Genomic DNA, 16,815 nt, shown 5'->3' on the forward strand with positions numbered 1-16,815 from the left:
ACCAAACATTGCACTTTGAAATGTGTTCCTCGGACTTCTTTCTCGGTCTTCTGGCCATCTTGTTCCCACCTCTACCTGGTAAGCCTCTATGCCTCTTTGTTCGTAGACGTTTCTCCCCGCTCTGATCGCTAATGTACGGGGAATCAATAGTATGGGTTAAACGGGGCATCTGTTCCGCAGACAGTATTATCAATATCACTCTTTGTATCTTTGGATTTGTACGTCTTCATGGCTTCTCACTTGTCTCTAACGTTCCTGGGAACCCAAGCTAAACGTAGGAATAGATTCCTGGCCTCATCCACGCGTGGTACATCATCATGAAATATCCCGAGCAGTATGACTCCTTTGCAGTCGCACAAGAAGGGCACTTCACACACGGTAGTCACTACTACCCAGCACAGGGTCAACACCACCCATCATACATACAGCAGCAGCCACACCACTATTCTCAGCCACAGTACAATACCTTCCAACATGCGCAGCCAAATCGCACTGGTGGGGCTCTAGTGAATACTGGAGTTAGACAGCCCCAGAAATACACACAACATGAGCAACAGACTCCCCCGGAGACCCCAGCATTTGGACCGAGTGAAGGGAGCAGTGGCATGCAGCATGGCGAGCCACCAAGCTATGCCAGTGTTGTGAAGGGAGACCACAAGGTTCAAACGTTAGACTAAATGCGTACAAACGGTCTTAATCACATCGTTGGTACGAAGACCGGCCACACAAGCTTTGTCGGGGCAAAAGGGCCTAGGGCTATTAGCTTTTCTGGCTCGCCACCTTCTTGATCTCTGTATATCAACTATCCAGTAGAGGGGAGGGGTTTTAATAATGAATCAGGGTGTTCTCACGATTGTAATGATATGATATCAAGAAGGTTTCTGGCTTTAGTTAATTTTCTTTTCTTTTTTCTGGCTTGCGGATCCGAACCTTATTAATATTTATTTGCCTGTTTTTGCTAGGATTAGGGGTTTTTACATGTAGTAACTGCTCTTCGTTAAAGATCTGATTCTACCTAGTTTATTATTTGTCTTGCCCGTTATTTTTGATATGTAGTTCTGTGATAATGATAATTTTTCTTTCATTGATTGATTCTGAGTCAAGTATTATTTGCATGTCCAATGATCCCACGCCAAATTTATTATGGCCATGAGTCTTGTAGGTGCAGTTGTGTTTGTAATGATGTCCATTTATTTGTTTTGTTACCGTTGTTACGCATGGGCTCAAGGTACTAAGGTGGGCTACCTAGGTAGGATAGCCCCGCCTCGTCGTGACGATCCTGTCCCTACTACCTAAGGCTACCTCTTCCACAAGTAACCTTCTCCGCCATTCTTCGCCTATCCACCTTGCTCTTACAAATATACGGCTGGTATCCATCCTTTCATCTCCCGTCCTCTCTACTTATCAACTCCATCAACCACAACCCATCCTCCCACGTTAATCAACGCATAACGCTTCGAACTTCATTCCCGGAAGAGCACCAGGTATCCACTGACCTCCGTCCAAACTGTCGAAAAGAAAGCCCTCAACCGAACTATCAGTTCGTCCTGATAAACTAGTCATGACGGTGAGCTTCTTTTAATCCTATCCACAGCATTATTGGGTGTTTGGTGAGAAACAAACAGCTAATCGGACATCGCCATCAACTGTAGGACTCCTCAAAGATGCAGATAGATCCCCCTGCAGATTCTGCAGTTGGGACCATCGATGAGGGCCTATACAGTCGTCAACTGTAGGTATTCCTTGTGTTCTCCCTGGAGTTAACGGTCTTTTGAAAAGATTCCGTCTAACATTCGATAGCTACGTTCTCGGCCATGAGGCTATGAAGCGCATGAGCCAGTCGGATGTTCTCATCATTGGGATGAAGGGGCTCGGTGTCGAGATTGGTGAGCTTCTTCGTCATTTTTAGAGTCCATAATCTTCAGCTACTACTCCGCAGCTGTTATATTGGGCATTTTTTCTCTTTCGATTGCATACTGACTTGAGATCCTCCATAGCCAAGAACATTTGCTTGGCCGGTGTCAAATCACTAACCCTATACGATCCCAACCCTGTTGAAATCGCAGACCTCTCGTCCCAGTATTTCCTCCAAGAGACCGACGTGGGTAAACGGCGTGATGAAGTCACTTCCCCACGCCTAGGCGAGCTCAATGCATACACACCTGTCTCGGTTCACCAGAAGAACCTTTTCGAAGATGTCGAGTCGCTTTCTAGATTTAAGACTGTGATTATCACCGAGGCTCCACTTGAAACCCAATTAAAGGTCAATGAATTCTGTCATAAGAACAAGATTCCGTACATCTCGGCTGAAGTTAGAGGGTTGTTTGGTAATATCTTTTGCGATTTTGGAGAAGGCTTTGTGGTTGTCGATCCGAATGGTGAAAATCCGCTGAGCGGAATTGTGGCGGGAATTGATAGCTCGGGACTTGTTACTGCACTAGATGAGACTAGACATGGATTTGAGGATGGAGATCATGTCATGTTCAGCGAAGTCGAGGGAATGGAGGACTTGAATGGTGTTGAGTTCAAGGTTGAAGTAAAGGGTAGGTTTCATGATCTGTTAAAGCCCCCACACCAAGTTTGAATTAGGTCCCTAATCTCGCCAAACTTCTCAGGGCCTTATACATTTTCTATCGGCGATGTTTCGCGATATGGTACATATCTGCGTGGTGGACTCTTCACTCAAGTCAAAGCACCTAAAATCATCAATTTTCAGTCGCAGGCCGAGCAACTCAAAAAGCCGGAGTTCCTTATTTCAGATTACGCAAAGTTCGATCGACCTCTTCAGCTCCATGTCGGTTTCCAAGCTCTCCACGCATTTGCTGCGGAACATAATGCTCTTCCTAGACCTATGAATAAAGAGGATGCGGCGGAGGTGTTTAAATACGCAACCGCAATTGCGGAAACATATGGAGAGGAAAAGCCCGAATTGAGCGAAGATCTCATCAACGAACTATCATTCCAAGCTCGTGGGGATCTTGCTCCAATGTGTTCAGTTTTCGGAGGCTGGGCAGCTCAAGAAGTTGTCAAAGGGCTGTCTGGAAAATTTGGTCCATTGGCACAGCATCTATACTTCGACTCTCTTGAAAGTTTGCCAAGCTCTACACAGCGTTCGGAAGAGCTCTGCAAACCTTTAGGCACACGTTATGACGGACAGATTGCGGTCTTTGGAACACAGTTCCAAGACAAGATTGCAAACATGAAGCAGTTCCTTGTTGGTGCTGGCGCCATCGGTTGTGAGATGCTCAAGAACTGGGCTATGCTCGGTCTTGCTACTGGCCCCAATGGCCAAATTTCAGTGACTGATATGGACTCAATCGAGAAGAGCAACCTAAATAGGCAGTTTCTCTTCAGACCCAAGGATGTTGGAAAGTTAAAGAGTGACTGTGCTGCCGAAGCCGTCCAGGCTATGAACCCCCAATTGAATGGAAAAATTACCACCTTGAGGGATCGCGTGGGGCCTGATACTGAGAACGTATTTGACGAGGACTTTTGGGAAGCCCTCGACGGTGTAACCAACGCTCTTGATAACGTCGATGCCCGAACATATGTCGACCGCAGATGCGTCTTCTTCAAGAAGCCACTCTTGGAGAGTGGTACTCTTGGAACCAAGGGTAACACTCAAGTTGTCATTCCGGGACTTACTGAGAGTTATTCCAACTCCCAAGACCCTCCAGAACAGTCTTTCCCCATGTGCACTCTCCGAAGTTTCCCTAACAAAATTGAGCACACCATTGCTTGGGCCCGTGAACTATTTGAATCCTACTTTGTTCAACCTTCAGAGAATGTCAATCTTTATCTTTCACAGCCCAACTTTCTGGAAGCTACTCTTAAACACTCAGGAAACCAGAAACAGATTTTGGAAACCATCCGAGATTACTTGGTGCTTTCCAAGCCCATCACATTCGAGGAATGTGTCGCATGGGCAAGACTTGAGTTTGAAAAGCAGTACAATAACAACATTCAGCAGCTACTTTTCAACTTCCCCAAGGATTCGGAAACATCCACAGGTACTCGTTTCTGGAGCGGACCTAAAAGAGCTCCGGATGCATTGACCTTTGACTGGGAGAATGAGACTCATGCAGCGTTCGTTAAGGCTGCAGCTAATCTGCATGCCTTCAATTATGGAATTAAGGGAAACCTTGATGACGAGTTTTATAAAAAGGTGATCGATCAAATGATGGTCCCCGACTTTACTCCCTCATCTGGGGTGAAAATCCAAGCCAGCGATGCTGAACCGGACCCGAATGCCACCGCCCAAAGGTTTGACGATGAGGATGAGATGCAGACACTTGTGCAGAGCTTGCCAGCTCCTAGTGCGATGGCAGGGTACAGGCTTACCAAAGTAGACTTTGAGAAGGATGACGACACGAATCATCATATGGATTTCATTACTGCTGCGTCCAACCTTAGAGCCCTTAATTATTCGATCACCCCTGCGGACAAGCATAAGACCAAGGGTATTGCAGGAAAGATTATCCCTGCTATTGGTAAGCACCTCTTCCATCCTGGATATTGAACAATCAAAACTAATAAATAATAGCGACAACTACATCTCTTGTGACTGGTCTCGTCTGTCTTGAGCTATACAAGGTCATTGATGGCAAGAACAAGCTCGAAGACTATAAGAATGCCTTTATCAACCTGGCGCTGCCCTTCATCGGATTTGGTGAACCAGTTACCAGCCCTAAGGGCTCATACTTGGGACCTAAGGGTGAAGTAACATTCGACAAGATTTGGGACAGATTCGACTTTGACCACGAAATCACGCTGCAGGAGCTTATTGACGGTATGAAGGAGAAGGGCCTGATTTGCTCTATGGTTAGTTGTGGAGTTAGCTTGCTTTACGGAAGCTTCTTCCCGCAGAAGAAGCTTGCGGATAGATTGCATTTAAAGTAATTCATTATCCACCCCCCCCCCCCCCCCCCCCCCTTCTTCATTATATCATTCCGCAATTACTAATAGCTTCACAACTTCCCGTAGGATGAGAAAACTAGTTGAAGAGGTTTCTAAGAAGCCTGTACCACCGCATACCAAGAACCTTATTCTGGAGGTTTGCGTTGACGATGAGACAGGTGAAGATGTTGAAGTTCCATATATCTGTGTCCGTGTTAAATAGGTGTTTTTTTGTGAGGAGATGGCTCGAAATCCAAGAATCATTCAGACTTGGTTTCCCGTTCTTATTTCCATATCAGCCAGTGCACAGTAAGGGCTGGTTTCTTGTACGCTATCCACTTTCTTATACAAATACATGAGCCAAGAGATTTATCTGTTATATCCCATCGCATCAACTTCGAATAATTTGGACGAGTGAGCGTTTCCTCACTAACAACATCAAATTAGGTGACGGGAGGCTAATCGCACAGGCTCACTCCGTATAGCAGCTGAAAACAGGATGGTAAAATGTAATTCTTAAGTGTATGACCACGATAAAACAACCTCGCTCATGCAACCGTAGTGACATTACTGGCAGGCAAAAAAAACAAAAGTGCAGGAAAAGAAACTTAGATACAGGGGATCATGTTCACGGACGCCCTTTTAGGGATAGGATATATGGTATATGAAGACCCGTCTATTCATCAGCAACGCTAGCAAACTTCTCCATCATGTCGTTATAAAGCTTCTCGTAGCGCTCGGTGATCGCCTTTTCACCATCATCCGGGATCTGAAAGGAACCAATCATTCAGCATCAGTGAGTATCACCTCCCCGCTAACTGGGATATGGCTTGGCAGGAGTGTGGGAAAAGGGCTTACCTCGAACTTCATTGATCTAAGCTGATGCTGCACATCTGCAGTGGCCTCACGGATCTTACTCCATTGGACACCAGCCTGAACACCCTTCTGAGACTCATCATAAAACGCCATCATAGATTTCATCATCCACAGAGTCTTCCATACAGGACAGTACTGGTCGTGCTTGGAGTACCCATTCTGTTGAAGGAAATCTTCTTTGATCAAAGAGCTAACATCCAGCGTAATCTTGTCGGGGTCTGACAGCGCAGATTTACCAACAAGCTGTACGACCTGATCAAGGTCTTCGCTGTCGGAAAGACTGTAGATTGGGTGGTATTTGTTAGAATATTTATACAACTCAAATATTTCATTTTCAATTGAAATTGAAAGAAAAAAAAAAAGGGGGGGGGGGGGGGGGGTTAGCGACGTACAGTTGCTTGATGCGATCACGAAGCACAGGGAATTCAGGGTAGTTCTTTGAATAATATTTATCCAACACATTGGTGTACTTGCTGTAACTGAGGGATGTGTTGATACTAGGGAAATGCTTCCGTTGAGCCAATTTCTTGTCAAGACCCCAAAACACCTGTACTATAATCGCGAGAAAGGAATATCAGTGATGATTTCTACAAGTTTCGTAACTCAGAATATTTCGGTGAATTGATCCGTATATCGTGTGCCCAAAGCAACGCCTCTCCCGAAAGTCCAAATGAAAAGGGCAAGGGGTAACAATGAGAGGTTAACATACCAATACCCAATGTAGAAGAAGTAACCGGATCAGCAAAATCACCACCAGGTGGCGACACAGCACCAACGATACTGACACTTCCAACTCTCCCGGGGCTACCAAGAGCTGTCACCTTACCCGCACGCTCGTAGAAACTGGCGAGCTTGGCACCAAGGTAGGCCGGAAATCCTTGATCGGCAGGCATCTCACCCAAACGCCCAGAGATTTCACGAAGAGCCTCAGCCCAACGAGAAGACGAATCGGCCATCATAGCAACGTCTTTGCCTTGGTCACGGAAATACTCGGCAAGTGTGATACCAGTGTAGATAGAGGCTTCACGGGCTGCTACGGGCATATTGGAGGTGTTTGCGACTAGGGTAGTACGTTTCATGATAGGCTCTTTGCGTCCGTTGATTTCGATAGAAAGCTAGATTTATCAGTGCTGCACCCCTCATACTTTCATTTGATTAAGGGCATACCTCTGGGAAATCCATCAACACTTCGGCCATTTCGTTACCACGCTCACCACATCCAACGTAAATGATACAGTCAGAATTAGAGAACTTAGACAATGCTTGAGAAATGACAGTCTTTCCGCATCCGAAAGCGCCTGGTATAGCAGTTGTACCACCTTGCACACAAGGGAACAAGGCATCCAACACTCTCTGTCCAGTCAATAGCGGATAGTCCGCTGAAAGTCTCTCAGTAACAGGTCTAGGAACACGGACAGGCCATGTATGCATCATGGTGAAGCTTTGTGTCTTTCCCTCAAATTCAACCTCCAAAACCTTATCTTCCAAAGTGTAGGATCCTTTCTCGGCAATGTGAGTGATAGTTCCCCTAGCACGAGGAGGCAACATAATTTTATGGTCATCTAAAAGCGAATTCTCATAAACGCTACCGAATATGTCTCCGCCGGTAATGTGGTCTCCGACCTTAAGCTTCGCGGGGGTAAAATCCCAGCTTCTTCTCACATCAAGTGCGGGGGTCGCGATACCACGGGGAATGTAAATACTGTTGGAAATCTCGTTGATGGTCTTGAGAGGGCGTTGGATTCCATCGTAAATAGTCTCCATCAACCCTGGGCCAAGCTCGACTGAAAGAGGCTTCCCGGTTCGCAAAACTGGATCACCCACAGTCACACCAGCTAAAGTAGAGTTAGCAAGCTTCCTCCGTTGCCTTCTTTCTACGGTATTTGGTACCTGTTTCTTCATAAACCTGAATAGTAGCTTTGTCCGCCTCAATTCGAATGACTTCTCCAACCAACGAATCGTGACCGACTCGGACCTATTACAGGCAAATTAGCCATAGATAGAGCTTGTACGGATAACTTCTAATACACACCAGCTCATACATGGCACATCCTATCATGTTTTCAGCCACCACGACAGGTCTGTTCGCCAGTTCATCAGCCACTGCACTGCGGGGTTACTTCTTCAAAACAGATGCATTGCTTTCACATACCCAGAGACCGAGAAAATGGAGCCTGTTAAGCATCTTTAGCATGTAGCCTTACAGATAGAAAGCTTGAGGAACAATTGACGGCAAAAGTTAAGCAAGTTAGAATTCCGATGACGTACCATAATCTCCTTCCTTCGCGTACTCCTCCGCCTTCTGTGAATCTTTTTTCGCGTTTCTAAACTACAAAAAATAAACTACTGTATCAGTATATACCACACAATGTGAGGTGTTACTAGGGGTTCAATAAATACCATGGTTGGATTATCTGTGTATGAGTTGGAGTAGAGCTGTTGGGGACGGTATTTCGACCTCAAGTTCGCGTGGGATGTTGAGATGAACAACGCCTTTGTTCTTTGTAACCCCTCACACTGACGCAGCAGCTCCCCAGCCGGACCAGCCCCGATTCCAGGATAGGGATACACACGTGTCTCAGTTCTCGAGCGTCCAATCTAATCCTCGGTGCTGGCGTTTTAAGATTCAAGACCTTCCCTATTAATAGACAAATCTCCATCCTCAAATATCACGGTGAGTTATGTAGCTTCCTTCCATCCAAGTAATTTCAACTACATCTTATTCAAGAATAGGCCCTCAGATCAACTAATTCCCTACTAACCAGCGGGACTGGATAATTGCGATATGTGCCACACCCGGATCTTCGAACAACATGAGGCCTACTAGCCTGCATGTACGCACCTTAAACTTTGATATAAGGGTCATGAAGCAACGACAAAGAACATTCTTCGAAGCACCCAAAGATTCTTCGAGAAGGCCGGGATCCCGGAATGAGGTAAAATGGCGTTTTTAATATTCGGGCAATTCCCGATTCGAATCCAATCACTGGCCATGTGCTTTGGCAGCTCGCCTCTTGGATGAAGCCAATGAGGGGTGTTGATGGTGTCTTCCTAGATGGTTGCAATTTATGCATGCCTGTCTCGATTGAGGGCAAAAGTTGGTTTCGTTAGCTCATAGCAGGTATCATGAGAAAATGCATTTATGTACCATGTTTTCTGCAACTATTGCGCCTCCAACGTTGTGAGACCCACATCACAGAGAGCGCACAACTGCGGGACAGACTCGTTTTTAGCACAGCAATAGGATGAGGGGGCTCTTTCTATCTCCCGAGTCGAATACATACATACATGTACCTTGGTCGTTGTTGATTTCGCTGGAAAGAGCTTTCAAGTGCCCGTGTTTTCTTACCTTTTACCTTTTACCGAATCTCTAGAGGCATGCACCAGCGGGGCGAGCCAATAGCAACCCTTTCTTCCCTGCAGGCGCAGATCCTACAAGCCTAGCTAAGCTGCCATCATTGAGCGCCAAAAGCTAGAGTTAACTAGAGAAGGTGCAGAGCAGGTACCTGGAGACTAAAGTAGGTACGGTAGCAGTGCAGCTGAGGTAGAGTAGCAATCAAGCAATTTTTGGTGATGTCTATCTTAGAGGAGAAGGCACTTTATCCCAAATTACAGATAAGTAAATTATTATGTAGAGTTGAATTTGTTCATCTCCGCTGCCCTCGCTCTAACCCTCTTGAGGGGCCGTTTTCCGAGCCACTACGTCTTTCTCCACCACTCACCTGCCTCTGTTTCTTGTCGTTTTTATCGTTCGTCCATCCAGCCCAGCCTCCTTTTCACGTCTAGATTACCTCCCCTAACCCCACTCCCCCCATCTCACGCCCATTCTTGGTATTCGGTGAATTCAACGAAGACTCGCTCCGCTTGACAATAGGATAATTATTTGTTTGTTCCTTTTAGACGCCTTGCTTGGCTTGTGATATTGTAAGCCATCTACCTATTTTATACATGCCCTTCAGTAAAAGCTTCCTTTAATTCTCTCTTTCACAACGTTTCTCAAGAGACCCTTTCCACGACTTTCCAGCCTCTTGCCTCGCCTCTCCTGCTCTCCCTACACTCCCCTTCTTCCCTATCCCGCACCCGCAGTAGCTGCCCGTGCCGTTGGTTATTCTCTGCTATTGTTTGTTCTAGGGTCGGTCGGCTCTTACATCGTCGTCCCGTGCTTTCTTCCTGTACTAAAAACAAAATAAGAAAAAAGAAAGGCTACCGAGACGCCCTCCCAATCCCTGCCATCGCCTTCCACCTTAAGCGCACCCCTTCTTATTCATACGGAGAACCCGAGTTGTTCCCCCCCCATCACTCACCCTCTTCTCCTTGACTGTTGCTGTGTTGCTGCTCCCTCCCGCCCGCTTCGCTTCAACCACCTTCTTCTCTGTTTCGATAGATAGTGGAACCTTTCCGTCTTCTAAAGGATTAAAAGGGTTTCGTGAGTCTTTCTTTATTTTCGGATAGCATTGTAAAGTCGGATCTTTCCCGAAGCGAACCTCCGTTGCATCACACGCGAGCCAACGGGCTGAAAGTAAGTTCTTGTCCCACGATTGAGGCGCGTGGTTTTACCTTGCATTCAAAAATGCCGTGCTGATGGAATCCTTCCTCACCCTTTCCAGAGCCGCCGTCACATCCATTCTGAACACAACTCGGACTTCTTCTACTTCATTCCTAAGCTTCTCATCCTCGACAAGCCTCACTCATCATAGTCCGATATATTCTCACCAAGGACAAAAATTAATTCAGCTTTATTTATCCCATCATTGTTGATTTTAGTTTAACCATGTCGCCCGTGAGTTCGCCCCTTTCCAACACCAAATCACACATTATCGTCCGCTGCCTCTCACATGTCACGTCACCACACCCGTAATGCCTTGAGTGTACGCACATATGTTCTATCATGCTAACCCTAGTTTTAGAACGCACAGTTTTTACGTGAATATAAGTTGGTGGTTGTAGGTGGAGGAGGTGTAGGAAAGTCATGCTTAACTATCCAGCTGATTCAGAGTCACTTCGTGGATGAGTATGATCCTACAATCGAAGGTAAACACAAGTGACCCGTTGCCTGGGGCAACATGTTATTCCCCAACCTCTACACCTATAAGTACTGACTTTAGTAACAGATTCCTACCGTAAACAGTGCGTAATCGACGATGAAGTTGCCTTACTCGATGTTCTGGATACGGCTGGTCAGGAGGAATACTCAGCTATGCGCGAACAGTACATGCGCACGGGAGAAGGGTTTCTTTTGGTTTACTCTATCACAAGCCGAACCAGTTTCGAGGAGATTGCCACATTTCAACAGCAGATTCTGCGGGTGAAGGATAAAGACTATTTCCCGGTGATTGTTGTCGGAAACAAGTGCGATCTTGACAATGAACGTGCTGTTAGTCAGCAAGGTATGTCACAGTCAATATCATACGATCTTATTTCGAGGGTTTTCAATTTGCTGACTTGATCTTCAGAGGGACGAGACCTCGCTCGCCATTTCTCATGCCGTTTCATTGAGACATCGGCGAAATCGCGGATCAATGTTGACGAAGCATTTTACAATCTTGTTCGTGAGATCCGCCGCTACAACAAGGAGCAAGCTGGTGGTTCAAACTCACCCGGTGGTGGACAAGGTATGAACAGCAGCGGTGGCGGTGGAATGGGTGGTGGCGGAAACTACAACAGCGAAAAAGACGACAAAGGTGCAGGATGCTGTGGAAGTTGTGTCATCTTGTGATCTGATCAACAGCCTATGATGTTCGTTGTCGAGTGATTCTGTGGGATTTTAGACTGGAAATCGCTGTCCAGGAATGCAAATGCTAGGAGAATACATTCCTTTGGCATTTCAATAGATGGAAGATGAGTGGGATGGTATCGGAATACCTCTTGCAAAACTTGGTATTCTCTTGGATATGATCTCTCCAGAGTATGTCATTTCTCCTTTGTGGTTTCTATATTACTTTTTTCTTTTTCTTTTTTCTTTCTCTATTCTGGATGACAAGGCGCGAACAAGGATATTTGCGTATCGCGATTAATGTTTTTTTTTCAATATCATTTTTGCTATCACTTTAAGTTTATACTTGTACGCATTTCAACCACCCCTTTTCTTCGCCTGTGTCATTTTTTTTTTTTCCTATGATGGGTGGTATCTGGGCTTTGCTTGGGGTTTTGTTTTTATTGCTTTCGATGTTGGTCTCTACATGGTATCGCGGAAGGGGAAAAATGTTGAAAGGCGTCGAGGTAGATGTGGAGGGAAAAACGGAAAAGGAAAAGATGTGGAAAATAATCTTTACATCTTCGACGACGTCCATCGCTCAGTAATTCATTGTTTTTATCTATCTACCTTCACCCTCTCTTTTTTCCCTTGTTACAATACCACTCTGTCAGTCACTCATCTATGCGTTACGGGACTCCACTTCTACTGCATATCGCAGATGTGCCCTCATCCCCCATACTACCCATGGTCTATGGCTTTACGTCTCCTTATCTTTTTTCCCCCCCTCCCCCTCTTACTCTTCCTCTTCCTCTTTCGTTTCCCTTTTCCTATTCCTCCTTTCTTGTTGTTTTATAATTAATAAGTCCCAAGAATATACCATCCCTCGACGCCAATAAAAATCTTCCAACGGACGTGATCGTCTTGATCCCTAACACTTTTTTTTCGCTACCGTAACGAGAACTTTCCTAGCTAGCGTTGTGTCATTTAAATAACCTTAACTCTGATACTTTGATGGGTATAAACATACATACAGGTAGTTAGCAGTGAAGTGGGGGCTGTTGAATACACTTTCGGATATTGGCCATCTAATGTTGGAAACGCGGTGAGTGATATCTTGTGAACGAAACTTCCCCCATGCATGTATACAGGTTGTTGGGCGCATGTATGTAATCAATCGCGTGATATTCCGCCCGGTCTACTACTGCTGTTTGTATTTTAGGTTTTCCAAAGCTTTGCTCCACGGAACTCTCCCTACCCCATCCCGTCCCGACGGCCCAGAGGTGCATACATGCATATAATGTCGTTCCGCCACTACACTCAAATACCAACACCTCCTCTAAGAAAATAAGATCGTGGTGGAAAGCCAGTGACTGAAAGTATTGGATTGCGCTTTGGGCCGAGCCCTTGAACTTTGCAAGGTTATTGCTATGGATCCCCCGCGGACGGCACTCAAACACTGTACCGGAAACGTGGGTGAGATGACTGCCGTGATGCCATCGAACTGCAGTAGAGTAGATAGCAATATGTGGGTTAAATTAGGAACTTGGGGGGAGGTTCCTCGTATAACTCGATCCCAATTAGAATTGCGCCCTACATGTATACATATACATCTATGTACTTACACTTGCTAGTCCAGGGAAAAATTGGGGTGCGGAGCGCTTTTGAGTACGGATTCTAGAAACCCAAATCTGTTGCTTCCCAAGATTCGAAGACTAGATATTGAAGTCATAATTACAGCTAGGTTAGACTCATTGATGACCATTTAGTCGGCCATAACGCCTTAAATTACTTACCCTCATGGCATAGCTTAGGGACTAACGTTGGCTGAAATGATGAGGGGAGGGGTAAGGAATGATGGCACAGTTGGATGTAGAATTTATAGGTACTCTACAAGTTGTAACTCGGTAAAGTATCTTACATACATGTACTTCTATTTATAGTAATATATGTAGTACATATCTACCCTTGTCAGATGCCCCGAATAAGCCATCATCTATTTCTGCAGTCGCCTCTTCCCTCCAAGTCCGTTGAGCGGCAGCTACTGATCGAAAAAACGAAACGAGAAAGAGTATTATTCAGACGCAGAGTGATGTTATGTATCCCATTCCGATAAAAGGCCCATATTCATTTAGACTGGTCCGCCTCCAGAATTCTGGTCACTATTCGTACCGAGGTCCTGGCCTAACAACGACGTCGACCACTGCCCCTGACCTTGATAATCTGGACTTCCCTGGCAATCAATGGATACACTTCCTTTACTACTCTCCCTACAATAGGCGCTTTTGCGTTTCGGCACGGTTTGAACGAGTGTGCTAATGCACAGGCTTGAGGGAAAGACCTCTGATAGTTCTTTTATCGCAAATCACAAGATGATTGAAGGTTTGTTTGCTAGATCCAAGTGGAGGAGTGGGAAACCAGAACCTGTTCTCTCCATTCTTTATAACTTAGCTGAACTACTCCGTGATACTCATACAAGGCCGTTTCCCGGGCCTGGTTGTACAGGATTCCCTAGAGGACAAGCGACCAACCCACAGAACAAACACTTCATGCTAGCCTCTAGTTATTTGCAGCGGGTACGAAGAAGCACACATACCGCCCTGAGTTGGCGAGTCCCCATTATTGCAACCTTAGACAGATAGGCTGTAACTACTCTTGTCGCTACCACGCCTTCTAGGGGGTTTACAACTTCTACACAGCCTATTGAATTATAAAAAGAGAACGGGCATACAGTGGACCTTTATATCATGGCAAGAGAAGAGAAAATTGGAGGAGGAGACATGGTCAGATTTGTTTCTTACACTTGTTTTAGTTATTTCCTATTTCCTTATGTTGAGATTGTGGTGGATGGAGGGAAGTTCTAGAGATAAAATGTTAGTTATTGTCATAACCTCAGGGTTGCATACAATCGAGGAATTAACAATATCAACAATATTGAGTTATAAAAGTAATGAGACCAGAGTGACATTCCATGAACCAAATAATTCGTCATTCAAACTTTTGCTGTATATTCTATCATTGACAGTCGGCGGTATCACTGATACATGATTACATTGTGCCCTAACTAACCTATCACAAAAGAGGGCTCTTAAGATTTCTCTAGCCCTACAACGGCCAGGACCCTCTCGGAAAGCCCCTTACAGTAGTTTTCTTTAGTACTCGGGAACCAGGCAAGGGCCAACCACGATCTCACCCGTATAGGTGATCACATAAGGTATGTGCATACATACAATAACCAACCTGGATTCACTCGTAGCAGCCGAGCCGGCTCAAGCCCCCTCAAGTGCTTGTCTTGTCTTGTCATGTCTTGTCCCGCCGTGTGTTCATTAATACCAGGGAGGGACGCACGCCCAACTGGTCACAAATATTGCTGCGTCAAGCCACTGGCGGTGACTGACCGGACAAACCTTCACGCTGGCTGAGAGATAGTCAGGAAAAGGGTCTAGACCCAACCCAGACCTTCACAAACTCTATTTGCCGACAGCTACTCCCAGAAGGGAAACGCCTCAATGGCTTAAGGTTTGCTTAACCACATTCCGACATCCGCTGGCTTGGTTCTCAACCTGGCTGCTGGTGGTGATGTGATCGAAACTTGTGGGTTTCCTCCGCACACGATATGACATGCAACAACCATGGTGGCTATCTTTGCCCATTGGGTAGAGCATTTCATTAACTTGCTCTCCCTCCAGGTTACGGGTTTTGATCAGAACCAAGACCGGGCGGGCGGTAATTCTCGAACGAATTGCGGGTCTGTTTCAAACGATTCTTGGATTGAAATACCCAACAACTGGCACTCTGTATTCCGTCTGAGGGTGAGCATATGAGATTTGATCCTTGATAAGCGTATGTAGACGTTTTAGGTAGCGGAAATTCTACTCTACAGTCAATAGAAAATTGCTCGCGCCAGAGATACCAGGAGCATTTAGGGCCACGCGAGTACGTAATGGATGGCTTGAAGTTGAGGAACTCTCCGAGAGAAAGAGGGGGGAAAGTATATACCGCCGGTATTGATATCCAGCATTGTAACCTGTGGTCGTGGCTCAAAAATCCTGACTGGATGGCCGCCGAAATATGGGGAAGCCGATGATATTAGAGTTGGGTTTGATGTGACAACCCTCATATCCGAGTGGTTAAAATGAAAACCCCTCTTATCGCTGCAAGATCGAAATCGACTGGCTACCATTTGCCATTTCGTATTAAGCTTAATCTCAGAAATTACATTGGGGAGGAGATGTCATTCGTCAACTCGGTGATGATGATAATCCAGTAATTCGACTCCGGACCTGGACCCAGTCAGCGGGGATTAATGATTATGGGAAGGGAAGTTATAGTGCTCATCAACTGCAACCACAAGACCTCCCCTCATGAGCATCATCACGAGTATCACAGATTGTCACTCGCTCACTTCCCTTGACCGCACCAACAAGGTTCGCAGCACCACTCACCACATTCCAGATGCTTTAAGCTGAAACCACTCTTGTGTAAGGCTGTCAATTCCATCTTTAGTTCTTCAGTCCAATCAATATATATTCTCAGTGAGTTGACTAAATTCGGCACTCTCATATGTCCTTCTCGTGTCGAGAGTAGAGAGAGCAGCATCCAGCCCCAATATCGGAATCCGGCTCACTCACTCGCCTGTAGATGATGGGATGGGGGTGAAACAGACTTACTTTTCCTGCGAAGAAAAAAAATCCTGAACCATGAATCTTTGTCCTACCACACTCCACACTTCGTATACATTACATTCGGACCAACCCACAACTCTCGCTATTTGATCCAGAAAGAGTAGAATAGATCTGATAGTGATCCCCCCCCCCGAAACCCCCTTCCTCCCGGCGTCCCTAGCTTACCTCCCTGCTTGCTTGCCTTGTAAGTGTATCACTCCCCTACCTAAGTAACTATGTACCCACCGACCACCAGGTGGTCACCAGAAGAGAAGCTCCACCACGCCCAAAATTAACGGTGTACGAATCTAGCACTCAAAAGCCTTGCGTTAAAGTAAACTTCTCTCCTTCCGGGTAGGGTGCTCGCTTGTTGTCGTTCGCTGTTTCGAGCACACACACACACACACACACATCGGGATCAGGATGTTGGCTTATTGGGGGGTTTTGTGGCTGTCTGAGCCACACATCTGCATCATCACCACCACTCTACCTAAACTGTGTGATCTGCATCGTCACATTCTCGTTTTTCACTGTCCTCGTGGGCAAGTCAGTCCACGAGCCAGCCAGCCAGCCGGCCTAAGAAAATAAGGATATAAAAAATTCGATTAAGCGGAGGATCTAGGATCTAACAAAGTATGTACTCTATCTACACATAAGAGAAGCGGTAAAGATAGCCCACAGCCGTTA

The 16,815-nt window shown here is 45.9% G+C and overlaps 4 protein-coding genes across 4 annotated transcripts; 3 read left to right on the forward strand and 1 right to left on the reverse strand.

Moving 5' to 3' along the window:
- Positions 1-20: 20 nt before the first annotated feature.
- H6S33_004766 (uncharacterized protein) lies at positions 21-677 on the forward strand (the record flags this gene model as incomplete). The annotated part of the gene is made up of 3 exons (XM_044836122.1): positions 21-78; positions 151-218; positions 285-677. 3 exons carry the CDS (start codon positions 21-23, stop codon positions 675-677), a joined length of 519 nt encoding a protein of 172 aa, XP_044690739.1.
- An 884-nt stretch (positions 678-1,561) lies between these two features.
- On the forward strand, positions 1,562-5,119 carry H6S33_004767 (uncharacterized protein; the record flags this gene model as incomplete). Its single annotated transcript, XM_044836123.1, has 7 exons — positions 1,562-1,567; positions 1,653-1,732; positions 1,801-1,886; positions 1,998-2,543; positions 2,616-4,490; positions 4,544-4,895; positions 4,984-5,119. The coding sequence occupies 7 exons, from the start codon at positions 1,562-1,564 to the stop codon at positions 5,117-5,119; spliced, it is 3,081 nt and encodes a 1,026-aa protein (XP_044690740.1).
- Positions 5,120-5,572: 453 nt separating this feature from the next.
- Positions 5,573-8,175, reverse strand: H6S33_004768 (uncharacterized protein; the record flags this gene model as incomplete). The annotated part of the gene is made up of 10 exons (XM_044836124.1): positions 5,573-5,665; positions 5,755-6,052; positions 6,165-6,324; positions 6,482-6,887; positions 6,940-7,607; positions 7,663-7,747; positions 7,805-7,853; positions 7,925-7,946; positions 8,041-8,101; positions 8,173-8,175. 10 exons carry the CDS (start codon positions 8,173-8,175, stop codon positions 5,573-5,575), a joined length of 1,845 nt encoding a protein of 614 aa, XP_044690741.1.
- A 2,368-nt stretch (positions 8,176-10,543) lies between these two features.
- Positions 10,544-11,488, forward strand: H6S33_004769 (uncharacterized protein; the record flags this gene model as incomplete). The annotated part of the gene is made up of 4 exons (XM_044836125.1): positions 10,544-10,552; positions 10,680-10,803; positions 10,884-11,159; positions 11,226-11,488. The coding sequence occupies 4 exons, from the start codon at positions 10,544-10,546 to the stop codon at positions 11,486-11,488; spliced, it is 672 nt and encodes a 223-aa protein (XP_044690742.1).
- Between the last annotated feature and the right edge of the window lie 5,327 nt (positions 11,489-16,815).

This window comes from Morchella sextelata (assembly GCF_020137385.1).
Source record: "Morchella sextelata strain SCLS chromosome Unknown scls_18, whole genome shotgun sequence".
Classification (NCBI taxonomy): domain Eukaryota; kingdom Fungi; phylum Ascomycota; class Pezizomycetes; order Pezizales; family Morchellaceae; genus Morchella; species Morchella sextelata.